General features: G+C 41.3%; 1 protein-coding gene across 1 annotated transcript in view; it reads left to right on the top strand.

Annotated features, from left to right (window-relative positions):
- The window catches only part of LOC101390553 (chondroitin sulfate proteoglycan 4-like), a 65870-nt gene extending 39088 nt beyond the window's left edge, over positions 1–26782 (top strand). The window contains exons 8-10 of the mRNA XM_004423027.2: positions 7059–7231; positions 20649–20832; positions 21482–26782. Coding sequence (XP_004423084.1) covers positions 7059–7231; positions 20649–20832; positions 21482–23529 — 2405 coding nt within the window. The 3' untranslated portion in view covers positions 23530–26782. The remainder of the gene's footprint in view (positions 1–7058; positions 7232–20648; positions 20833–21481) is intronic.
- Positions 26783–27193: the final 411 nt, after the last annotated feature.

The raw sequence follows: 27193 nt of genomic DNA, 5'->3' as shown, positions 1-27193 counted from the left end.
TGTATTAGATTAAGGGGAGTTATAGCCGCTACAGCTTAAAAAGTTTTGAGTTTCTGGTGTGTTTTACTGAATATTAGTTCAGCAGGAAAAGTATGTTAAAGTGGCCAAAATTCCCTCATCACTTTTGTAGAATAGTGCAAAACATATAGTTTTCATAGTTTAATAGTTGGACACAGCCCTGAGTAACATCTCCTTCCCCTTTCCAACATGCCCTGCGCCTGTCCTGACCTGGCCTCCCTGTGTCCAAGAACCCTCCATCGGAACTTGCATGTTATCCCCAAATCTCAAAGTGAACTGCTCCTTTTTCCCAACTCCCCCAGCACGCTGGGTCTGTTATTCTTGTTTTCTGTGTTACTTGCTATCCCCAGACTGTGACTTGTTTCAGCTCCAGCTCCTGGCCAGGAGGAAGGAAGATGGATTTTCACGTACATTTCCATTAGGTGGCTCTTATATTTGATAAACTGTCAAGTTGGGTGGGTGTGGAAATGAGACTGCGGAGTCACAGATTTTAGAGTTGGGATGGACCTTATGACTCTCCTGCTCCACTTTTTCTTGGCGTTTTTCCTACCCTAACATCCCCAAGTAGCAGTGGCCCCCTCTGTTCCATATCGGAATTCCCTGGTGTGAGTGTGGTTCTGATGAGCGCATTTCCTCGTCCTCTCTCCAGGGACCCAATAGAGCCTTGCTCAGCCTGGCTTCTGCAGCAGCCACCCAAGGATGTCGGTCCTGCCGCTGTGTAAAGCTGCGGGGGGATGATAACAGATGCCCCACTCTTCCTCTTGCCTCAGGACCCTCCCCCACCACGTCAGGTCCTGCTGGGAGCAGCCCCTGAGTGACCTCTGCCTCGCTCATCTGTCAGCCTGCCCCTTGGCTGAGGGGGAAGGGCAGCACTCTGTGTCCCACCTTGGAATATGACTCCAGGTGTCAGCTATCAGCTCCTGCTGTTCTTGTCAGGCTCAAGTTGACCTAAATGTTCTGAAATATCAGGGAAAATCAATTCCTTTTTATAGAACTATAGATTTTATAGAACCGTAATAGGAGAAAATCTAATAGATTTCTATCCTAGAATGGACATTCAGATACTATTGATACCTGTTTTTATAGTGTTTTATATTTTTTTATCTGCTGCACTGAGCTATTACAAGGATTTAAATGAAATAATGTATGTAAAAGCAACTTTTGCGTAAAAGCAAGCTTTGATCGTCCCTATTTGGCAGATAAAAACCATTGAGGCTCAGGAAGGTTCTAAGTCACATAACTAATAGGAGTCATAAGCCCCAAGACTGAGTGCCACCTCCAACCCCAAATCCTGTGCAGGAATCACAGCAGGTCCTCTTCTTTCTGTGTGGGCCTGTGTTCCAGGGCTGTCTCTATTTCAGAATGTTAGGTCCCTGAGAATGGGGCCCTCAGAATGTCCCTGAGAATGGTAGCTGTTTATTTTGTCTCCTTCCCAATGTTATTGATGGATTGATGTATACAACTAGGAAAATATGCATAGCAATTTAGTCACCAGCAACGATTATGGAGAAATGTTGTGTGTTTTGCTCTCTTTGGTTAGGGAAATATTGCAACCCAGCATTAGTCAACATTTTTTTTTACTCACGTTGATCCCATACCGGTTGGACTTTCTCCACCAGCCCAGCAGACTTTGGCCGTGCTGTTCTGCCTCCTGTGCACACTCAGTCTTAAAAAGGTAAACCAATGTTACTGCAATAAACAAAAAATTCAAAAAAAAAAAAAAAGTGCCCCTGGTGTAAGACTTGTAAGAATTTGTAGGGTAAGCCAAAATAAGTATAAGAATACTCAGAGGGTAAATGTTTTAAGGTTAACCATAGCTTCTATGCCCTGCCAAATCTGAAAGTCATTCTTTAACTCAGTTATTTTAAAGTAGAAGGAAGTTCTAAACAAACATTTTTGGTATGTGAACTAAGAAAAAATATCTACTCAATGTATATTTTTATTTTGTTATTTTTATCTATGTATATAAATACACATACACACTCATATATGTGTGTATATATATGCATGTTCTATTTCTTTCTGTAAAACTTAATCCCCAGAAAGGAGTTTTGTAACCAGTTTTTCACCTTTAATGCTTCCATTGAATGTGTTTATCTTTAGTGGTGGCATGTAGGAACATACTGTGGCCTTAGGACCTAGTTTTTCTGTGCATCCAAATTGTACTTGGCTCTTTTACAAAGAGTGTTGAGGAGGGGTTGATCTTGAGAGTTTTGTCAAACTGATCTAGAATATAAGCTTACACAGACCAGAGTTAAGTAGCCCATCAGTGAAGGGTATTTGTAACAAACTCTGTGACTTCAATCCCTTTGGAGTTTTGTCATGATATGGAGGGAATCACATCTCACCAATGGGCCATCTGTCCTCCATGGTAGGAATTAAGGAAAGAAGAACAAAGACGGAAATCGCAGCATGTTGCTACAGGGTTGAGAGTAAATTTGTAAAACCTTTCAGCTGGCTGGTCTGGAAATACCAAACTGAATATTGTGAGACTTAGAGATAACCAAGAAGTGTAAGAAAAAATTGTCAATCCTTGAGGAAATAATTAAAGGCTTACTAATTGGGGAAATAAGAGACTTACACTCAAAAGTATACTAATCATGCAAAACATATACTAAGTGTCCGGTAAGTGGTACAGACTGGGTGAGCTACGTGAGTTCAGGGGAGGGAGATTTCCCATAGACTGAACTGGTCAGGGAGAGCTTGTTGGCCAAGACAGGTCTTGAGCTGCCCCTGCAGAGTGAGTAGCATTTTGGTGGGTGGCAACGAAGAGGGGTGAGCACACCGGAGAGGAAAGCAAGGTTGCGGAAGTGAAGCCCAGGGAAGAGGCAGGGTGTGTTTGGAAGGTGGAGAGGAGAATCTGTCAGATTTGTTGAATGAATCATCATATTCTTTTCTAACTCAGATATCATTTCAGCAGTGAGCTCCAAGGAGAATGGTGTAGGCAATATAGTGTCAACTTTGAAAATACTCACTTTGGAGTCAGTGAGACCTACTTTTGACTATTAGGCAAGTTGCTTAACCTCTCTGAGCTTTATCATCCCTTCTTAGTGATACGGAAACAAATACGTACTTCTTAGAATTATCTCGATGTCTAAAAGAAAGGGCAGGACTCCTGGTATATCTCCACTCTTATTGTAGGGCTTGTCACATACAAGGCACTTGATAATGCCTGTTGAAGAATGTACAAGGCCTCCTAGCCTGATGACCATGAAACTCTTTCTGTTATGATAGTTGTTTTTCATGAAACAAACACAATAAGATACAAGTATGTTTGAGAAATGCTGTATTTAATAGGAGGATAAACAGATTTCTTGACTCCAACATGCTGATTTGCTTTTCACATCTCTAAGAAGTGCATGTGGAGTGAGAGCTCACCAACCAGATGTGGTTTATAGAGCCCTTTTATTACTACACCGCTGGAGGACAGTTATTTAATGGAATATAGATTTAGGTGGGACCTTAGAGAATCCTTCCCAAGTTAAGTGCCTGGAGCTCATTGATGAAAATATCAATGTTTGGATGAAATGAGGTTGGTTGGGGGGAAAATGATGTTCGGCTTTTGGTGAATCGGGCTGGGCAGTAAAATACGCTCATGAGGCAGTTGCAACATACAGCCAGCTACTCTTGCCGACTAAGCAAGCCCAGGGTGACTGCTGACTAGGAATTACGCCCTAGATGCCCTTCTGGGTTAGGTAGCTGGAGGAGGGAATGAGGGGTTGATGGACCTCAGCTGAGAGAAAAGAACTCTTGGCCTGGAACATCTCTGCTGGGTCCTCCACCCCCAAAAGATAAATGAAACGGTGTATTTTTTAAAAAGAATCCCTTCCACCCTCCCACCTGCCAAAGGTAACCCTGGAGGTGAAGGAATAAGTGAAGAGTTAGGGTGCTTTATAAGAAGGAAATAATTAAGAAGGCACAGTGGGGAAGGATTCTAAAGAAAAACTAAGGTGGAGAAATTGGATGTTGGGGTGCCCAAAGACTGCACACATGAGAGACATAATCCACCTGATTTTACATAACATTGACTAAGTGTACAAAATAATTCCTCTTGGCCTACCCTGGGTGACCTTTGAGCCTGGGCCCCCGGCTCCAGAGGCTGGAAGGTGACAACGACTGCAAAAATTTCTGCAGCAAGAAGTGAGAGAAATGTGGGAGGCATTTACAAGCGTCACATGAGGACTTTTGTGTAACAACCAAAATTGTGCCAAGGCAGTCCTGAACCTAGGGCGGAACTGTGTTCCTGAAGCTGACATTCCCAGGCACTCCTACCTCACCCTCAGGAGCCCCAGGATCTAGTGCCCATGCCAGAGGCTCAGGCATTTTATTTTATTTTATTCATGTTGTTTTATTTTTCAGCTTTATTGAGATATAATTGACAGATAAAATGTAAGATATTTGAAGGGTACAACGTGATGATTTGATATATGTACACATTGTGAAAGGAGTCTCCCCCCATCGAGTTAATCAACACATCCATCACCTCACATATTTGCTCTTTTTTGTTTGGTGAGAATTTGGTGAGCTATGGTCACCGTGTTATATGTTATACATTAGACCCTCAGGCCTTATTTATCTTATAACTGAAAGTTTGTACCCTTTTACTAACATCTCCCTATTTCCCCTACCCCCTAGTCCCTGGCAACCACTTTTCTCCTCTCTGTTTCTGTTTGACTTTTTTTTTTTAAAGATTCCACATATAGGTGATACCATGCAGTATTTATCTTTCTCTGGCTGTTTCGCTTAGCATGATGCCCTCCAGGTTTATCCATGTTGTTGGCAAAGGGCAGGATTTCCTTCTTTTTAAAGGCTGAATGATATTCTATTCTTTATATATACACCATATTTTCTCGATCCATTCATCCATTGATGGACACTTAGGTTGTTTCCATACCTTCCAGCTATTGTGAATAATGCTGCAATGAACATGGGAGTACAGTTATCTTTTCCAGATAATGATTTTGTTTCCTTTAGATAAATACCCAGAAATCGGATTGCTGGATCATATGGTAGTTCTATGTTTAATTTCTTGAGGAACCTTCATACTGGTTTCCATAGTGGCTGCACCGATTTACACTCCCACCAACAGTGTACAAGGGTTCCCTTTTCTCCACACCCCTCACTAGCATTTCTTATCTACTGTCTTTCTGATAACGGATATTCTAACAGGTGTGAGGTGATAATGTCATTGTGGTTTTGATTTGCATTTCTCTGATTATTAGTGATGTTGAGCACCTTTTCATATACCTGCTGGCTTTTTGTATGTCTTTGGAAAATGTCTATTCAGGTGCTTTGCCCATTTTTTTTTTTTAAGGATCCCTCTGGCGTTTTATTTTGTTTTTTTTTTTTTGAGGAAGATTGGCCCTGAGCTAACATCTGTTGGCAATCTTCCTCCTTTTTTCCTTTTTTCTCCCCAAAGCCCCAGTAGACAGCTGTATGTCATAGTTGTACATCCTTCTAGTTGCTGTATGTGGGATGCCGCCTCAGCATGGCTTGATGAGCCGTGTGTTGGTCCGTGCCCAGGATCCAAACCAGCAAACCCCGGGCCACTGAAGTGGAGCGTGCGAACTTAACCACTTTGCCACTGGGCCGGCCCCTGCCCATTTTTAAATTGGGTCATTTGGTTTTTTGCTATTGAGTTGTATGAGATCTTTGTATATTTTGGATATTAACCCCTTATTGGATATGTGGTTTGCAATATTTTCTCCCATTACATAGGCTGCCTTTTCATTTTGTTGATGGTTTCCTTTGCTGAGCAGACGCTTTTTAGTTTAATTTGGTCCTGCTTGTTTATTTTTGTTTTTGTTGTCAGGCATTTTAAATGGAGCCTCCAAATTGCAGACTCAGAACAATCCTTGCACATTTGAAAATCTTACCCAGAGCTGGCTTCCCCTTGTGTTAGCTGTGGTCAGGGTCCTGCTTTTAAGCACCTGATGTTGTTTAAACACCACAGTCAGTCGCCTTCACTCTCCAAGGCTACAGTGGCCGAGTAAGGAAAGCAAAATGGATGTGATTCAGGTGGCTTAGTTATTATTGCGTGGTTGATTCCACTTCATAAACAATTCATAAAGGGCCTACTCCAAGGGCTACCCTGTGCAAGGCCTAAAGGGCTAAACCTGAAAAGATAAGGCAAGATTCTGAGCAGAGATGACTGTGTGAATCTCTTCCAGACCTGGCATCCTATAAGCTTGGGGTTATTTCCTAAATCACTGCAAAGTAAAGGGATGTGTACTGCCACCTGTGCTCCTCAAATTGTGGTCAGTGGACCGTCTGGTCTGTGAACTGATAAGAATGGGAAGTGAAGGGAAGTGTTTAGAAAGTTTTATAGCAATTTGACATTGCTGCAACATTTTATTGTATTTTATAAAATTATCATTCCACAGTGGGTGAGGGGCAGAACACTGATCCTTCACCACCGAGCATTTGAGAAGCACTGCTCTAACCTGAGTGTCCCCAAGCCTCTCTGGCCTTTGGTTGCCAATGAGGTGACATTAGCATACACAGGCCCTTCACTCCCCACAGTGTCTGTGCAACCTGCACGTCTGGGGGTCCTCTGGAGATGTCTCATATTTGCTCAAGAGCCCATCTCTCCCCCAACATGTCCGCAGACGGACACTCCACTGAGCACCAGCAGCCACCTTCAGGCCGGGACGCGTCTGTCCTCCCAGGGGAGGGCGCTGTCTCCTGTCCTCTCAGTGCACACAGTCGGCTTCCCCTTCCTGCCTGGCTGGGTGCCACACACAATGGCATTGCCTTCTTTTCCTCGGAATCAGTTAGATACCCAAGACCGGGTGGGGGTTGAGGAGCCCACCTCCTCTATTTTTCCCTTTCATCTCCAGCCCCAGTAGCGAATCACGTCCATAAATAGATGCCTCCGAGATCTCACAGCGCCTCACAGCCCAATTTCAAATTAGAGCTTGCCAGTCCCCCATACATAACCGTGTGTTTTCCAGAGTTTTCAGAGGTCTATGAAGATCATTGCATTAACTGGCAGCCTTCATATGCTTTCTACTTACGGGCGTGTTTTAATTTTCACTTAGGTTCCATGAAGCCCCTTTCATCTTATGACCTGAGAGCTGTGACCAATGACATGAACAGTGCAGGAAACAGAACTATAACTTTTACGATTGTAAGTTCCCCTAGACTCGGAAGGCTGGTGCGCATGAATTCTGACAACAGCACAGAGGATGTTTCCGTGTTTACTCAGAATCTGGTGAGTCCTGATGTCTGTGCAGCTGGGCAGGGCTGGGCCTCTCTGCGGGGCCGGTGCCTCACTTGTCTTCGTCCTGTTAAGCCAAACAGACGTTCCCCTTTGCCAGGCAGTTACTTACTTCAGCGCTGCTGGTTCTAAAACCAGACACTTTGTAGTGAGCATGGGATAAGATACAATTATCAGAAAACACTAAACAAATCCAAACTCGGTGTCTAATAAATAAAAAGGGATCCTTTTATCGCTAAAGATGGATTTAAAAGGAAACCCGAAGCAGAGTTGCATGAGTAAAGCCTGCAGGATATGTCTGTGTACATCTGTATGTAGTACACAAAATTATATCTATTATTTAACATATTGTAGTTGTATGTGTGTGTATAAGTGTGTGTGTGTGTGTGTGTGTGTGTATTTAATCTGTATCCAGAGCCACGTGTTTTAAACTTCACTGGTACTTTGCCACCACCACCATCCACATACCTTTTTATTGAAATAGATGAACCGTCCAACCTTTTGATTTTTATTTTCCTTTTGCATCCTAGGAATCTAACTCACCGGGCATATTTGCTTATATGTGATTTCATTTTCTACAAGTCTACATTTCCAAACGGTCTTCTTGAATATAACCCTCTCTCGCTTGCCATTCAACATTCTTTTTCTATTCTAAAACAGTGTGTCCCTGGATCTGAGAGCTGATTTGACTATAGCTTTACATGACTAAGGAATAAAAATTCCAAAGTCAGGTTTAGAGGAAATAGCAAGAGTGAACCGCATGTCTGCCTTTAACCTTCGAGCCATTTCTCTCCAGTGTGATGTGCAGAATTGAATTTGGCTTTTGCTTTCAATCGGCTTTGTCTGGGATGCATTTAAGGGAGCCCATCATGAGGCTAGCAAAAGCTCTGAATGTGATGCTGAAAAGAGGAAGTATGAATTCTCTAGTTCACAGATGCGCTTAGGAGGAAGCAAAAAGGATTAGGATGAAAACTGCGTTCTGTGGGGAGCTTAATGTGCCCAAAGGCATCCAAACCAAAATGCAAACTGATAAGAATGCTATTGGTCCTGTAAAGATGCCTTACCTCTAGCTCTAGTTCTTAAAACAATTCTTTTTAATGGTGATCATTTCAAGCATTAGTTTCCACTACTTTTCGTTGCAAACGTAGTATTTTAGATGAATTTGGTCTAAATAGGCTTTAGTGGATATGGTAGCCAGGATCCACTAGGTTGTGCTGCAGTAACAAACAACTCCCAAATCTCAAGGGCTTACGGTAACAAAGTTGATTTCTCACATCTCTTGTATATGGGCTGTGGGCTGGCTGTGGGTCTGCTCTGCATCTCTCCTTTATTCCACAATCCAAGCTGAGGGAGCAGCCCCTCTCTTGGGCACTGCTGTATTTGCAGCAGAGGGAAAAGAAGTGATGGTGGAACTTCATGGTGACTCTTGTAGTTTGTGCTCAGAAGTGCCATGTATCACTTGTGCTCACATCTCTTTGACTAAAGAAAGTGATGTGAGCAAGCCTGATGTCAGGGAGGTGGGGAAGGATAATCATCTCACTGGAGGAGGCCCTGAATAATTGGAACAATAGAACAATCTACCACAGCCTGGTATCAGGAAACGGTTTATAGTATGGTAGTGTACCTTTTCCTGTGAAAACAACCCACCATTACAATACAACACATTTGTAAACAGGAATTAAAACGCCAAGCTAGTTGTAAGGCCCTAGGGCACGCAAAGTCTTGATTGGTTAAAATCCAATTATTTTAAGGTTTTCTACTTTAAGAACAAAGAGGCAAGTATCAAGAAAACGTATTAGCAATGGCAGGGGTTAGCTGGAGCAGGTGATGTCTTACTGGTAAGGGGACCAGCACAGGGGTGTCTGGGATGAGAGGCCTTTGACCCAACTGTTGGTCCTTGTGGAGACAAGGGCAGGCTCCACAAGGAGGGGCAGCACCACAAGTCATGTGCGGTGAGACAGGGGTTCCGTCCTCCTTCTCAGGGTGCAGCTCTTCTCACCACCTGCAGCCCTTCCCTCTGCAAAGCAGGCCCCCACTGTGCCAGCAGCCTGGCCAGTGCTCTGACTCAAAGGACAAAGGAGAGGTCCTTTTGTTGTATACAAGGCCTCAGACTATGTACCAGGCCTTTTATGTGATGACATTCCTGAATGTGACAATTCCTGTACTCCTAAAGCAGCATCTAAGAAAGCTCGTGACTGAGGACATGTCCCTTGGCCTCTCAAGTCAGAAGATCTAGATTAGCTCAGTGAGTTAGGGCAAATGACATATCTTTTAAACCTCAGTTTCCTCATCTGTAAAATGGGGAAAATAGTGGCAAAGATAATTGAAACCATTTTGAACATTCCCCATGTCCCAGGTGCTAAGCTTTTTTCTGTACTTCTCATTATCTCACTTTACAGGCTTGGATCGTAAAGCACAGGGAAGTCAAGCAGCTTGCCCACAGTTACACAACTCGGAAGTAGCAGAGCCAGAGTTTGAACCCAGGGTCTCTGACTGTAGGTCATGCTCCTATCCATTAGGCTATACTTTCCTCTTGGGGTTTGTGTGTGGATTAACCTGGATAATGAATGCAAAACGCTTAGCACACTTCTCCTCATGTAGCAGATCTGAAATAAATGGCAGCTAAGGCTGCATTATCTTTTTGTTCTTGGAAACGTGAGAGTTTCCTTTCCTCTCATAGTAGCCAAAAGGCTAGTTTCACAGAAGAAGCTGATTTTTCTGGGACACTAGAACTGGCTGCCGTGCATAGCCTAATATGCTGCAGTAATTTCGTAAACGAGATGAGGCCGTTGGAGGAGAATGATGTTTGCTTCACTCTGTAGCCACTTACTGTTTCCCTTTAGGGGAGAGACCCTGGTGTTCTGCAATACATTTCCCTGAATGATGGTGAGAGGAGGGACTGAGGAAAATGTCAGGGGGCCTCATGCCTGGCTCAAGCATGTCATCCTTGGGTAGAACACAGGCTGGAGGCAGAATGAGGCTTGGGGTGGGGGGAGCTCCAAAGACCCTACCCCAGCCGGTCAGAGCAAGGCAGAGCCAGTGGAGGACTCCTCACCAGAGCCGCTGAGAGCTGCTGTAGCAAAGTTGAGATGTGTTTGCAGCATATGTTTGGCTAAATTTCTATAAGTAAATTTCATTAGAATACCCTGACTCCCCTTCTGCTTCCACAGTCATAAAGAACATCCAGTAACATGGGGAGAAGAGAGAGCGTGTTGAGAAAACTCTGCAAGGATATAAACCAAAATGCTAACTGGCTCTTTTAGTGTATGTGTTTTCTGAGTATGAATAACACATGCTTATTGTAAAAATAAAATGAGAAAAAGTTAAAACAGTAAATTTATATTAAAAAAGGGGAGGGCATCATCATTAAATTCGGTACAATTGGAGTTACCCAGAAAGCATTCCAATTCTGTTTAGCTTGTGTGTTCAAAAATGCACATTTTTATTTGTGACTTGGGAAGAGGAAAAACTTATTATTCATTTTCCTGGCTGTCCCCTTTCTGGATCCTATCTCCTTTTTCACATGCAAATGGAATGTGAATCTTTTCCTAAAATCTACAATTTCATGGCCTTCGTCTGCCATTTTATGATGGCTCAGATTTACTACCCAGCAGCTCCAGAACATTTTGGGAAGTCAAAGAAATGGTGGAGACACGCTTTGGAGGTAGTGAAGATGATCAAAACGTTTTATCTGAAATTACTTAATGAGGACAATTATTGGGCACATATTATGTGCTTTGATTAGTCCTCTTCAAACTGGGTGGTGAAAAGAGATATTACTCAGGAATCAATTTCAATTGTAAAAGGAGTTTAGAACTATCAAGCCATGATCATGTAATCAAATGGCTTTGCTCGCTTTTGTGGCTTCCTAGATCAGTTTTTCTAATTTCAAGAGTCAGTTCCAGCCAATAGCCTGCTAAGTGTCCAACTGGGAGAATGTTTTAGGTGGTTGATGGTTAAGGCCTCTTTCACACCATTACCTTAAGGGACTAAATGGTTTCCAGCCCAGTAGCATCCTCAGCTCGAGGAGGGGAAACCACTGTCATTTGCATGCAAAACCCTTTCTTGCTTTTGATGGATAAACAAAATGACCATTTTAATCAGTGGCTCTGGATGGTTGGAGCTTGTGAAAAGAAATCTAGACACTCTCCATTATGTCTAATGTCATACTTTGACAAAATCATTGTGGGGAAAACATTTGTTGTGTTACAGCTCCAAATATTTTCTTATTCCAGAATAAATTCACTATTTTTTCAAACTATACCATGTCAACCTACCAAGATAAACAAGTAACATTCTTGTTTTTCACCATAATATTACATCTATCTAAATGGGAAAAGCTAAACCACAAAAACTTGTGCTGAAAATCTTATATCCTGAAGAATTAAACATACAGATCCACAGAGAAGGTGAATCATCAAGTTTTAAAATGAAGTGAAAGCTTTTTACAAATTTAGAGAAATTATTGTTCATTTTGAAGAATGTATGAACAAAGTAAGAATTGAATTCTATAAGACACTGATCTCTGCCAAGTGGAGCACAAGGCTAATTGAATGGTTTTCATTCTAGTGCTTGCTTAGATAATTTAGAATCATTGACAAGCCAAGCATTCTGGTTTTGAGGTTTATGATGCCTGGCCTGTTTTCTTCTCCGTAAAGCCAGTAATTGCATTTTAGCCGTTGTGCTGTTGTGGATGGAAGATCATCCATCTTCGTCTCTAATTGCTGCTGCAGCACAGACACGGGTTTCCAGGGCCACCTGGAGAAAATAATACAATCGATTCTGGGTTATGAGTTTTGTCTAATTACCTCTTCTCCCAGAGTCTGGGATTATTGCTTAAGACAACGCTTACATTCTAAGAAATTGTGAACACATTTCCCATAGGACAGAAATTAATTTATTACAACTTAATGAAGAGTACAATGGGGTTATTAAACTTCGGCCCTTTAATTTTCTAAGTAGGGAAAGATTGGTGTCTTTGTGTTCGTGATCACTCCTGCCCCACCCCCACCTGGCTTTCTTGAGGTCTCTTCAGTAGTGAGCTCAATGGCAACTAGACTCTGAAGTCATACCACGCATTTTTGTTTCGGCAATTTCGGTTTTTCCGTTACAGTTTACTGAATTATGTGCTAGCATATTTTTCCATGTGTAGGAACTATTGTATTGCCTTGTCACTTAGTCACCTATTCATTGTTCAAATTGGAAATTGGCTGATGGGTCCTGGCCCAGTGGCTTTGAATAACCAAAGATGTTTCATTCTCTTAGAATTGTTGGCTCTTTCTTTGAAAAAGCAGGTAGAACTAATTCCCATTTCACTGAGAGTGGTTTATCCTTTCTTCTTGGATTAATTTCCTATGGCTGCTGTAATAAATTATCACAAACTTGGTTGCTCAAAATAGCAAAAATTTATTATCTCATAGTTCTGGAGGCCGGATGTTGGAACTGCATTTCACGGGGCTAAAATCAAAGTGTCAGCAGGGTCATGCTCCCTCTGGACGTTCTAGGGAGGATTTATTTCTCGCCTCTTCCAACTTCTGGTAGAGCTGCCAGCATTTCTTGGCATGTGGCTGCATCATTTCAATCTCTGCCTCCATGGTCACATTGCCTTCTCTTCTTCTGCCTGTGTCAAATATCCCTCTGTCTCCTTCTTGTAAGGATGTATGTGATTAAAGTTAGGGCCCACCTGGAAATCCAGGATAATCTTCCAGTCTCAGGATCTTTAGCTTAATTATGTCTGCAAAGTCTTTGCCATATAAAGTAGCATTCACAGGTTCAAGGGATTTGGACCTGATATCTTTGGGGGGCAGTTTTAGCCTACTTCACTCATATATAACATGAGCCAGATGTCCCATACTGCCTTCTGCTGTTTCCTAATGAATCAGCTTTTATATGATCTCATTTAGTAGTTTTATTAAAGATCTCCGTGCTTGTAATGGCATAAGGCCCATGAGAATCTATGTTTACTTCTATATAAATGTGGATTTGAACCTCTCTGCCAGGTAGGGCTAGAGATGAATATATTATTAAGCTCCTTGAAAAGCTTTTTATTCTAGTATTTTTATGCAGAGACTCACTCAGTCATGGAGGAGCATGGATCATTATTTTACCGGGTTTTCAGTTGCTGATTTCTAGCTAGAGATTTCCAGATAGCACCATTTAGGAACTTGGGTTTCCTAAAATGCCTCTTCTGTTCATTCCCACGATGGGGAAGCACTCCTGGGACTTCACCCAGTCCCACTTTATTTAGCCTGATACCTGGGCATCCCCTAAGCTGTGGCATCCTGGGCTGCCCTGGACTTCTGACCTCTTCTGGGGGCCTGGAACCCTCTATGCCAGGCTGCTGTCTGCAAACATAATGGTGCCCGTCATGGTGGAAATAAGAAAGGGCACATAGTGGGGAGTCATTTCTCTGAGCTCATCCTTTAGGAGCTCAGGATCTTCTTGTCTTCTGAATCTTAGGTTTGAAGACTTTCTGGTAAATTCACGTGGAACCTTAGAGACTACCTTTTTGAATTGTTTGGTTTTCTGTAGTCTCAATTCCCTATGAAAATCTGCCCAAGATAGAGATTTTTTTTGGCCAGTTCTCTTTCCCTTGCTCCTTCTGGCAAACCATTGTCCTGTCCAGAGACTTGGACCTTTGGCAAAGCCAACAGGTTGTGGAGAATCAAATAAGTGGACTCCATGTCTCCCTCTCTCACTTCTCCTTCTACGAGCTGACCCTAAGATAATTCAATTACTGTCTTCTCCAGTGGGAGTTTCAAAGCTGTGATTGACTATTAGACTCCACTGTGGGAAAGATCAGTGTGAAGGACTCATGCTTTGGTTTTCTTATCAAGATCATAGGGAGCTATGTTTAGAAAGATCCTCAGAATAAAGATCTGCTCCAGAGCATTCTAGCCCTGTCTTTTGGCCAAGTTTGACAATTTTATTCTCATAATACTCAGTCCTGTCCACATGTACTTTGTGGATCTATGGAATGTCTATGTGATTTTAGGGAAAAAATCATCATATTCCATGCCATGGTTGACACCACCAAGCGTGGTGTAACAGAGCTCCCGCTTCATCCCTGGGTTCATCCAAGGGCACTCATAATGACACTTAGCTCTCTGCCTCCAAGTTTTAAAAAGCTTATCCTTAAGAAAGAAGGTATCTGCTAGCCACCTTGGATCCCAAAAAGGAATTGCCCTCAGCCTGGAGCCAGATGGAAATTCCTTTCCCCTCAATCCTACCCTCTTTCCCCCAGTGTCTTATGAGAAAGTCTCTACCTGATCGACAATGGCAGTAGTATAGAAGAACTGGAATATAAGCTGTCTTGAACTTGCCATTTGTAATAAATTCAGTATAGAGAATGAACTATTTCTTTGAATTGTTGCCATCTCTGGCCAACAGTGACTGTGTCCTAGCCAGGCCAGACCACAAAATGGCTTTTGTCTGCCCTAGTCATACCTACCAACTGACGCTCTACATTACTAGACTCCTTGGGGTTGGAGACCATATCTTGTGAATTTCTTGGTTCCCTAGAGTCTCATGGAGGTTTCCACTCTCTAGGTTCGGTGTAGTGGGAAAAGCATGAATTCTGGAGTCACATGGGAGTAGATTAAAAACTGGGCTTTCCCATTTGTTGGCTATGGGTGAATTATTTAAATTTTCTGAGTCTCAGTTGTTTTTTAAATATGTTAAATGGGCATAACAAGCCCCCTAAAACAAAATTAAATAAAATGAGTTACATAATGTGCCTAGCTCAGTGCCTGGCACATATTTAGGGCTCAATAAAAGTTAGGTACTATCGATGTGTTTTTGTTAAGTAAATGGGTAAGAAATGTCTTGGACTGACTTATTTCTGCAGCTTCCTGATATAAATATGTACTTCATAGTTAAATTTTATAAAGCACTTTTTAAGTAGTTTATTTATTTATTAAACAAATATTTATTGAAATGCCAAGTAGAGAATGGTGAACTAATATTTATTTACAAAGCAACTAGAGGTAAGCTCCTAAAATATGTGACAAGATTCCAGCTATAAATTCCTTTATTTATGGGAAAATATTTATTTTATTACACATGTTTTAGAACTTACTGATTGCTTAATATTCTCAAGCCATGATTCACTATAAAAAATGAGTATAGCTTTCCATCTTAACCAGAATCCCCTGAGGTCCCAGTAAGAAATTGGTCAGTGAGGACTTAGATGCTTTCTTGAAAGACCTAGAAATGCCCAGGGCCTGCCATTTTGAACATTGATATGGGAATAGACCGATGAGGTCAAATGCATATCTATAAGTGAGCTATTATTGGAATTAAAATATAGATATTTTAATGCAGACGTGGAGGTTCAGCAAGATGAAATGACTTTCCTAAAAGCCACAGAGCTGAAAGTTGGTAGCCTTCATATTTGAGTTTAGGTCTGATTAATCCAAGGTTCAAATTCCACCACACTCCTCTGCTTCCGCTTTTATATTGATAAGTGTTCTTTTCCTCCTGGGACGAAGAAGAGTAGTCATTCGGGCAGTTGGAGCCAAAGAGGCCCCAATAAAGTGCTATGGGAGAAAGAGCTCTTATCTACAAGACTGAAGATCTGGCTTCTGGTCCCAGCTCTGCTACCAAATGGCCCTGTGATTGGGAGGAGGGAGAGGAGTTCCCCAAATTCCTAACTTCTCTGAGCACCTCAGCAGCCTCTCAGCTGTATTAACCATCACATAAAAGTCAATAGGACCCCTGGCCTTCTTAAAGCCAAATCTATGTCTTTGGCCTCTGACAAATGTTTTTCTTCATGGTTCTATAGAAATCAAGGATATGAGATCCAGAAGGTTTAGATCTCAGAGATCCAAGGGATGTAATTATATTGTCCCTTCAAATAAAAGCACTACTCTCAGAAGGTCTAGGATTTGGAACTACATATCCACCCATTCATAGGCCAGGTAGGAATACAGCCTTGTTAAAGTCCTAGAGAAATGGACCAAGTTGGGGGTGGGAGGGACCATGTCAGGATAGGAAACGAGCACTTCTTGATTTCAGATTGCCCAAGGCATTTGTGGGTTCTGTGCCCTATTCTGCATATACTGGGTCATCAGAGAAAAGGGACTATTGATCCCTTCTTGAGGGTGATATAGTAAAATGCCATGGGATTTACTTTTTTGAATTATTATTTTTAACTTTTTATTTTAAAATAATTTCAAACTCACAGAACAATTGCAAAAGAGTACAAAAAATTCCCATATACTGTTCATCCGTGTTCCCCAAATGTTAGCATTTAACTACCTTTCCTTTATCATTCACTCTTCACACGTGCACACACACACACACACACACTCATATTTCTGAAATTTTGAGAGCCAGTTGCAGACATGATGCCCCCTTACCTATAAATTCCTCAGTGTACATTTCCTAAAAACAAGGCCTTTCTCTTTTATAACCGTGGTATAATTTTCACCACAGTATAATTTTCAAAATTATGAAATTAACATTGATACAATGCTATCATATAATCTATAGACTTTATTCAAAATTCACAAGTTGTTTCAATAATGTCCTCTAAAGCAAAAAAAGAAAAATTTCACAGCATAAAACATAGCATTTAGTTATCAGGTGTCTTTAGCCTTCTTTAGTCTGGAACCATTCTGTGGTCATGTTGACTTTTGCGACTTTGCCATTTTTTGAAGAGAACAGGCCAGTTATTTGCAGAATGTCCCTCAGTTTGGATTTATCTGATGTTTCCTCATGATCAGATTCGGGTTGTGCACGTTGGGCAGGAATGTCACGAGAGACGGTGGGTCCTCCTCAGAGCTCTGCGTCAGGAGACACTGGTGCTCACGTTGCCCTGTCACTGATGATGCTTTCTTCATCACTTGGTCAGGCCTGTCTTTCAGGTTTCCCCACTATGAAGGTACTATTTGCCCCCTTGTAATTAATAAGTATGTTGTGAGAAGACACTTTGTGAGAAGATATGAAATATCCTGTTTCTCAGCACGATTTAGCTCCCTAGTTTTAGCAACCATTTTAGGATTCTTGCCTGAAACATTTATTACTATGGTGGTTACCACATGGTGTTTTTTCTCATTCTGTTTTTCCTTCTACATTTTTTAGTTGGAATTCTACACCATTGAATTCTAATGACATTCTGGAAAGACTTTATCTGTAAAAGAGAAAATATCTGGGCTAATCTAAATCCATAGGAAATAAAAACCTTCCCTCTCCCCTCTCCTTAATCCCAGAGCCCAGGTATTCAGCTAAGTGGCTTATCTGTCTATATTTAACACAGTGCAAATATGCAGAGCTGTTGGAAGTTGTTCCTAAGGCTGCTTTCTATTTGAGGTAACAAAATTCCTAACCCTCTCTGAGATCCTTCTCTTCTCAAGTTTAGATTATACTTTTTTCATAAAGTTTTGGTCTTATTCTCCGTTTCCCAGCCCTCTCCCAACACACACACACACACACACACACACACACACACACCCACACACACCCCCACACACCCCTTAGAACCTGACTCTTAAAGCTGGTGAGGCAAAAGCTGTCTTCTAAACATTAAAGACTCTACTCACCTCAAACCTCTTTCAGGGCGTGACTGCCAAGTTGACATTCCGCAGACACACTTACTCCTTTTTACTTCTAGCTCAGCACTTTCAATTACCTGCTGTCCAGTCTTAAAACTCAGACACTCAAGATGAATCGAATTCAATTCTCTCTCTCCAGTGTAAAATGAGTCAATTGGTTATTCACAATTTCTCATTCTTGAAATGCCTCTTCAAAAATAGAACCTGTAACAGACCTCTTCTCCACTAGGCTCCTGAAGTACAAGTTATGTTTAGGACTTCTCCCCAATTAATTCCCTCAGATTTCTGACCTTCATCTCAACTGTTCTCATCTATAAGATCCATTCTTTCCCTGGGACAATCACTCTCCGTACTGTAGACATCAGAAGATCCTTAGATTATTCCAATAACTTGTTATACATTTTTCAGGGAAGCTAATTTTTACTGAAACCAAAGAAGCAAGGGACAACATTGACCAGCTTCCAAGAAAACCATTCCTCCTGGTTAATAGACTATATTACTTTTAATATTAAGAAACTGCATATCTTTTGCCTGATAATACTATGCCTCTCCCACGCAGAATGGGAACCTTTTAGGAATCATTTTCCTGTCCAAAATCCATGGCATAGTTGCCAGTTTCTAGGAGGAGGAATACATTGATAACTGATCTTTTGTTATAATAAAGTTATAATAAGTCTTTAGCTGGGAATAGAAATGGTAGAACTGCTAAATAAAACTGACTTATTCCAGAGGAACTTCTGGGGAGTTAAGTCACTAGTTAGTACCAGAAATGACTATCTTTGGAGAAACTCCAAATTTCTCATGAGTAACCTTGCTTCTATATGAGGAAATGTTGAGAAATGTTGTTTTCTTCTCCCCACTTAAAGTCCCCAAATGACAGCATTTCCTTGCCTTATCCTTGAATAGAATAACGAACAAAAACTCCTCACCAACAGTTTTTGGCCAGTCTGGTAACAGGGAACATATTCCATGGAACTCACTAGATCAAAAGCCTTTCTAGAACTCTGGTTCTAGAAACATCCACTGTAGCAGCGTTGAGCCAGAGCAGTACGTCACCAAACTTCTGTTAATTAACACAGTATTTCCAAATACTAACTAATGAAATAGACTGAACTGCTCTGTAAATTATATGATAATTTATCCTAGGCACTTTTGACATAGACACAAATACCTTGGCAAAACCCACCTGTAAGTTCAGATATTATAATAGATAGCAGATAAGGAAAAGATGTGACCTATAGGAATTAGGGTTGAATATTTTATCTCTAGCCTTCCCTTCTGTGGTTACAGTTTTAGAAATTTCAATCACTGTTGTTGGAGGAAGGACTACCCACTTGGTGTCTGGACAACAAAACACTGGGTGGAACCCATTTTCATCAGTTGAGTTAGAAAGGATGTTGATAAGCAACAGGCATTAGGGATTTAGATTAAATCTTGAAAAATACATTAAGCAAGGTACGAAAATTTGAACATTGAGAAATTTGAATATTGAGAATAATAATTGCAATGGAATGAAATACATTATATATTAAAATTCATTAGTTTATAATGATTCCAAAACAAATAAACAAAACCAGACCAATGGTCATGTTTGGAGATTGGAGCCAGAGGACTCACTTTTCTAAAAATTGGTATAAAGGGAAAGAATCAAGTACTTATCCTGTTTTTCTTGCATGCACTGTACCTCAGTATAACCAAATAACTGATGAGGGAAAATTCTTCTTTATAGAAGAATTTCAGATAAGAATGAAGAAGAAATGATAAAATAAATAATATCAATGCTTTGCCACTGCAAAAGTAAGGGATTTAGGCAATTGTATCAATGACTCTGTAAAACTATTAGGTGACAGGCTGATGGATAACTTTAATATAGATAGATCAACCTGGCAACACTTGAATTCACTATCAATCTTAACATATCCAAAAGAGAGGCAACCCAATATTATTTTGTCTTGTGATGAGATGCAAGAAAAAATATACAATACAACCTGTAAAACGTGCTTAACAAAAACTTGAACCTGATTCTTATTAAGCTTCTAGATTTAACTACTGGTATACTGGAAATATAGGGGATGGAAGAACATGGTAAACAACACCATAGGGATGCCATCAGCCAAATCTAGAATGTAGGAAACTCTACAAGCCAAGTAACCCAATTTCTGCAACAAACAAATTACGAGAAAAAAATTAGAGAAAGGGAACCTGTAGATTAAAAGACACCTATGAGAAGCATCAAACAAATGTGATGTGTGGGCTTCTTAGGATCCTGACTCAAACAAAGCAACTGTGTGAAAAAAAGACATGTACTAGATCATCAGAGATATTTGAACAGTAATTGGATAATTGATGATAGGAAGTAATTATTTATAATATTTAGGTGTGATAGTGACATTATGATTATGTTTTTAAAAGACTCATCTTTTACCAATACTTATTAAAGCATTTACATATGAAATGACATCTGTAATTTGCTTCAAAATAATCTGTTGGGTAGAAAAGTGGGTAGGAGTATTTAAGAAACAAGATTGGTTATGAGTTGATGGTTGTTCAAGGTGTCTGACAGCTAAGTGAAGGTGCATTATATACGTTCTATAATACAAATACCTTAGCATTAGTCATCTCAAAATCAATGTGCTTTTCTTTCTCTGATAAATAGATCAGTTTTGTAATAGAACACCTACTTTTGATAAATAAGTTACTATATTTTTAATGTTCCTGTGTTTGCATATATATGTGCAATAATTTGAGAGTGAGTAAGGTAAACCCTGAAAAGACATGTATCTCCTTCAGTTAGGATATGTGTTAATCTTCGTATTATCCCTGAAGCCAGGGGCTGATTTTTCTTACTGTTTGGCCAGGTCAGTGAACGGCTGATATTATACCAGCATGTGGACCGTGAGAACACTGGCTGGACTGCAGAAGACTCGTTCACATTCATGGCATCCTCCCCGCCAGCAGCTCTAGGCCCTGCAGAGTTTCGTATTACTATTTCATATGAAATTAATGAACCTGGTCAGCAGAGTCGTCTGCTTGCAAATACAGGTAGAGCCACCAAGATATGGTCAGTTCCTTATCTGTAATTATTAAAATAGGGACAATTTGGAAATAAATCTTCCCTTTTAATTATCAATGCCATGATATCAATCTTTGAAATAAAACTTACACGGTCATAAAAATTTATTTCTTTACATGTGCTCTTTCTCTGGGTCTCTTTCCTCTCAAAAGCCTCAATAGTTGTAGTGGGGGAAGGATAGCAAATTAGCATTAACGAATTTTATTTGTACCTCCAAATGGGGACTTCACTATGCCCATGACTGAAAACTGTTGATAGAAATGAAAATCTCAAGTAGGGTAAGTTCTTGAAAGAAAAGGGGTATTGAAAGCGGCACCTGTTTCCCTGGCAAGAGAAAGTCCAGAAGTAGGTACGTTAGGAAATTAACATTTTACAAGTGAATCTCAAGGTTTTAGAACTCCTTTGCCTGAAGTGTTTACTTAATAGTGTGGGTGTGTGTATTTAAAATTTAGTGTTTTCATATGCTTTAGATGACAATGCTAATTTAGGTCCTTGAGCAACCAAGGTGTTTTGAATAGTCCACTGGGACAGGCAAATTCAAGGGAGAATGAGCTTTATGGAGTCATCTGAAAGTTCTAATGAAATGCCACTTTGTTCTTTGTATTTATGTTTTAATAGGAGCTGCTGTCGAGGAGGGAGACAAAGTTCTCATTGACCAATCTAAGTTAGATGCTTCCAACCTCTTATTGAAGTTGCCTGAATCTCAGCGCTCTTCCTATGAAATTTGGTTCCAAGTTACATCTCTTCCTCATCATGGAACCATTATGGTTGGAGACAGAAATATTACCAAAAGAAAACCCAATTTCTCCCAGTATATAATTAATAAATTTGGAATCACATACCTTCACGATGACTCTGAATCACTGGCTGATAACTTTACCTTTGCCGTTTGGCCAAACCAAAAGAGCAAGCCCGCCACCAAGCCAGAGGCTGACTTTCTTGAAGAGATGTTTAACATCACCATCTCTCCTGTTAATGATCAGGCACCAGAATTAAAGACAAAAGAGCTTCGGTTGAAAGTTCTACAGGGCAATAGGTTGGTTCTGGGACCTGAAAACCTGAAAGTGGAAGATCTAGACAGTCCTCCAGAGGAGATCAGATATATGATCATCCGTAATCCTAATAATGGCTTTTTGTCAATGGCTCACCATTCAGACACACCTGTTCACCATTTCACACAAGCCGACATTGATAACTCTCAGGTGTGGTTCATACAAGATGGAAGCCCTTCCTCTGGAGTGTTTTACTTTAGTGTGACTGATGGCCAACACCGCCCACTCTACAAGCTCTTCCACCTGGATGTCATCCCCATCTCCATCACCCTTGTGAACCTTACTGACCTACTTCTTCCACAAGGCCAGACAACTGTCCGTATCACCAATGCTCACCTATCAGCAATGACCAATGGGAGGAGCCCCCAAATCACTTACAAGGTAACATGGCCCCTCCAACATGGGTGTCTGCTCATTGAAAATCAGGCGGTCATCAGCTTTGGACAGGAGGATCTGGATTCAGGAAGGCTCTCTTACCACATGACAAACCTCACTGCCTCAGACGACCACCTACAGTTCTCACTGTTTACATCAGAAAGCAACCTGACAGGACAAACACTGAGCATCAGAGTGCAGCCTTTACTGCGTATTATGTCAAACCTGACAATTGCCAACAGAGTGGCTCATACGCTGAGAAGAAAGGACCTTGATGCTACTGAGCTTGCTAATAGAACTAACAGTGACCCAAAATTTGAAGTGACAGAACCCCCCGTCCATGGAAGACTTGTCCGAAGAGTGAGCCGTGGCCCTATGATGGAAGATGCAACTCTCTTCACTCAAAGGGACATTGACCAAGGACTGCTGATGCTTGATCCACACGCCAATCTAACGGGTACCAACGTGCTGAATGACTCCTTCACTTTTTTGCTCAGGGCAGACCACGTACAGCCAGCGATAGGCTATCTCCCCTTTACCATAGTGCCACCTAACCCCTTACTTTTGCAAACTTTTACTCCTGATGTTTCTTTATTAGTCACTGTAGATAACCTTGTGACTTCAGATCTCTCTCAGGAAAAGTCTTTGGTTTCCTCAAGACCCACAACACAGACAGAAACTCTGGGGAAGCAGACCCAGACCAGACGGCAGGAAGTAGATCCCTGGGGACGCCACAATGGTAGAGAGCCTACTATGGATGGCAAGCCCTCTTCTACCAGGGTCATTTGGCCACCAGATGCCATGAAAGCCAGCCCTGGGGCACCCACCCAGCCCAGGGAGACCAGTTACTCTCTGGTGGTCATCGTACCTATGGCTGCCGTGGTCTGCCTGCTGATAGTAACTGCAGTGGCCTTTTGTGTCTGGCTGCTGGGCCAGAAGGTAGAAAAGGCAAAACCTCTTATCAAGCCCCAGACCAACCTGGAACCTACAACCCCGTGTCCAAGGCCGGAAAGGGGCATAACTGTTCCCACCGTTACAGTGACGCCCCTTCTAAAAGGCTCCAGCAGTCCCCCAGTCAGTCTTTTCAGGGCCCCTCAATGTGAGCAAATGGCCTCTCCAGTCACTGAGCCAGTGGAAAAATGTGGTCCTTGGGAGACATGGGTGAATCTGGATCCTGACATGGTCAAGCTCTGCCGACAAACCAACCCAATGCTGAAGCACAACCAGTATTGGGTATAAACTGAGGGCTCATGTTTCTTATTGACCACTTACTGTGTGCCAGATACTGCGATTGGCACTGGGATACAAAGGCAAAGAAAAGCTGGTTGGATCCACTGCGAAAAGCCTGGCCCTGCCACTCATTCAGTGTTCAGTCACGGCCCCATGGTTAGATGTTGGCGGGTGTTTATTGTAACTTTTGTACAACATTCATCTTGTGGGCTCTCCACAGTGGGCTTCGTGTGCCCTCCTCTGGACCTGACTCTCAGTGTACATAAGATTTTGTCAATATTTAAACCCTTTACCAAGGTGCTACCAAACATGCTGGCCCGACTGGCAACAGCAGTATTAACTCAGGAGCTAGAATTAGTGGAGGAAGTCTTTGAATCCTTTTCACTGAGGAGTCACCATCTCTGAGTGAGTCCACAGGAAGTGCAGGAGCTGTTTCAGCAAGTAGAAGAGGTAATTTAGCAAGTCAGTGAGGTTGCTTCTAGTGTTTTTCTGTAATGTCTTTTTCTCCTTGGAATCTCTTGTTTTGACTTCCTAATGCAAGAAATGCCTTGGTGCTGCAGATAGTGGGACAGCCTGGCCCTCTTTGAAGGTATTCACTGAACGTATTGTGTTTCATCAAGAGGCTTTGTCTGTTCTGATTTGTAAAATCAAGCCTACAGTACAAATATTATTTCAAGCCCTAAGGAATTGAAAAGTTTGTTAAATACTATTATGATGCCTCAATTTGGGTTAACTTTACAATGAATTGAAATAATGGCATATTCGTATTTGACTTGTCCATTTGAGCCTACCATTGGCAGACTCAACCTTCGGTTTCTTTAACTGTAAAATGAAGATATCAGTACTTGTGTTGTTAGGAATGCTTTGGGTTGCAAATCACAAGACATCCCCTGTGAGTGGTTTAGGCTGGAGATTGTCAAACTTTTTCAGTAGAGGGCCACATGGTAAATACTTTAAGCTTTGTGGGCCACATATGGTTGTTTATTTTTACTTTTTATTTGTTAACATCCTTTTAAAAAATGTAAAAACAGTTCTTAGTTCCTGGATTTGACCCACAGGCCATAGTTTGCCAACCATTGTTTTAGCTAAGCAATAAAAGTGTTGAATTATTCCCACTAACAAGCAGCCTGAAGGTGGACATTCCAAGGCTGGTTCAGCAGTTCAAAGATGTCATCAAGGACTGAAGCTCTTTTGTTCTTTCTGCTCTACCTTCCTCAAGCTGTTGGTGTTTTGTTCTTTTGTTTAGTTCCTTGTGATTGTGAGATGGCTGCTGAGGCTCCAAGCAATACAGTGACATTCAAAGGAAGAAATCCTAGTGGGGGAAAGAGAGCTATGACAAAAAGACTTTTTCTTAGAAAAGATCTTACATTTTTATTATTATTTTTTAATCTTGTAAGGGGAGTCCTTTCCCAAACATTTCTCCCCCCTTTTTATGTCTCATTGTCTGGAACTGAGCAACATGATTCCCATCCCTTGACCAACCATTGGCAGAGGGAAATGGAATTCTCATGACTGATGATCTCTCCTGGGGCTGGGAGAGGATTCTGCCGTGTCACAGATCAGTAGATCAGCCCATCATGTAATTAGAGAAGGCTGTGGGGCTGGCACTTAGATAAGCAATGAGTAGGATCTACTAAAATACCTTTCAAGTATTGAAATACTTGGGAAAGAAAGGTTTTGACCTTTCAAATTGGTGTCTACTTTAATATCTCTTTTTCATATTTTAATGATTTTCTTAAAGCCAGCAGCCAGTGTTTCTAGGGTGGGGGGAGGAATTGCCCCCAGGGAGCATTTGGCAATGTCTGGAGACATTTTTTGGTTTTCACAATGGTGCTGCTGGCATCTGGTGAGTACAGGCTAAGGATGCTGCCAAATGTCCAACAATGCACAGGACAGCCCCCACAACAAAGAATTATCTGGCCTAAAATGTCAATAATTCAAAGGTTGAGAAACTCTGGTTAAAGCCATAATGAAGAGGTTTCTTGTATACGCAGTGAAGAATTAATAAACCCATTACCAAGTCTAGGCAATACCTATATTCTAAAAACAGAGTGGAAGGGTGAAAATTCTATAGTATGTTTAAAACTCTGATTGGCTATTGGTAAACATGAACATTTTTTTAAGAGGATGTGTTAAAAACCAAACAAAACTTGAGGGCAGACTCATATCTTCATATTCCTTGTCTAAGATTTTTGTCTTCTGTTAACAGGTGGAACACATCAGGAGAAAAAAAAATGAGATAGGGTGTTTACAAAGGTAAAGATGAGGTCAAAGTGTCCCCAAGAGTCTGATGCCTCTGATATGTTCCATATGGAAAAGACTTTTTCTCACCCTCTCCCTTTTCTGCTCCTCGGGGTTGATTTTCTCTCCCAACCCAATTTTAACTGCTCTTTGTGAAAACAGATTTCACAATCTACAGAATAAATGGAAGCGTAGCACATTTGGGCCTAGAGACAAGTACACATGTCTTAGATTCCTGGGTCTAATACCATGGATAACTGTTGCTGAAGAAAACTTCTCTACTCTTCTTCCAAAAGTGATTCTCTCCTGTGTTTCTGGATTCATGAATCATATATAGCCCCTTTCTGGTGTTTTTGTATTTGATCCCTTTAGAAAGGAAGAGGAGCTGGAATTTGAACCTAAGGTTGACTTGATCACTATGCAACTCAGAATTGTTCTTAGGCCTGTTCTAAGCAGCCAGGCACTCAGAAGGAACAGAATGACAGTATAAGCTTGAGCCTGCACACAGAAGGCAAAGGCTGAGGAGCATCTTGGCATCCAGTATGTGGGTTTTGCTCTCCCTTGACTGGGCAAGGAAAATGCCTGTTCTTTGTGGAAGAGCCAGACATACTTGGCTCCATGACCATGTTGGCCTCTTCTTTGCTTCAGCCATAAGATCTCTGGAGCTAGGATTATAAGCCCGGCCAGACAAAAAAGTTTGCTTTCTCCTCCTCTTTTTCCTGTTAACTCTGCAACTTCAGACAAGTAAAATTGGAGTCCATATTGGAATGAGACACACACTGATGCTTTAAAATGATAATTCACACTGTGAGTGAGCCTGCTAGAGCAAGAACATCAGTGTGAGGTCCAGATGTCAAGACCCAGTGATTAATCAAGTAATTAATATAGAGCTTGGAAGGTTTTCTTCCAGAGCATCTGGAATATTCTACCAATTTGCAGATGGGTTCAATTAAAAGGAAACAATGCCTACCATTTGGTGCTGGCTTAAATAAAACATAAAATAAAGTTTTGGCAAAGCCTTGTTTTGTGTTGAAAATTGAAATTTTGGAAACTGAAAATCAGTCTGAAATGGTTTCTCCCATATGCAGAGCTATAACTGCACAGTCTCAACTCTTTGTTATAATGAATTCACTGCTTCTTAACAAATGGCTGGTGAATTAACAAGTGGATACCAAAGGTTAATATCAGAAGAGTGACTGACTTTTGCTTAAGAGAAGGTATACTTTGGGGTGGGCTGGGAGTGGAGGGTCTAATATTTTTCCATCTCTGGAGGCAATGGCAGATTCTAATCTTTCAGGGACCCTGCTCAAACAGCTGAGTGCACTCCCTTAGAGTCCTGCATTAATTAGGTGGACTGGGAGTGACACAAAGCTATCCTTGAGCTCTGGTTCTTCAGATTTCTGGGGCTGTGGTGGACACATTTGGAGGGTGG

Source organism: Ceratotherium simum, chromosome 18 (assembly GCF_057802395.1).
Source record: "Ceratotherium simum simum isolate JZ-2026a chromosome 18, ASM5780239v1, whole genome shotgun sequence".
Taxonomy (NCBI): domain Eukaryota; kingdom Metazoa; phylum Chordata; class Mammalia; order Perissodactyla; family Rhinocerotidae; genus Ceratotherium; species Ceratotherium simum.
Note: the sequence above shows the minus strand (reverse complement) of the source record. Positions and strands in the feature narration are given on the sequence as shown.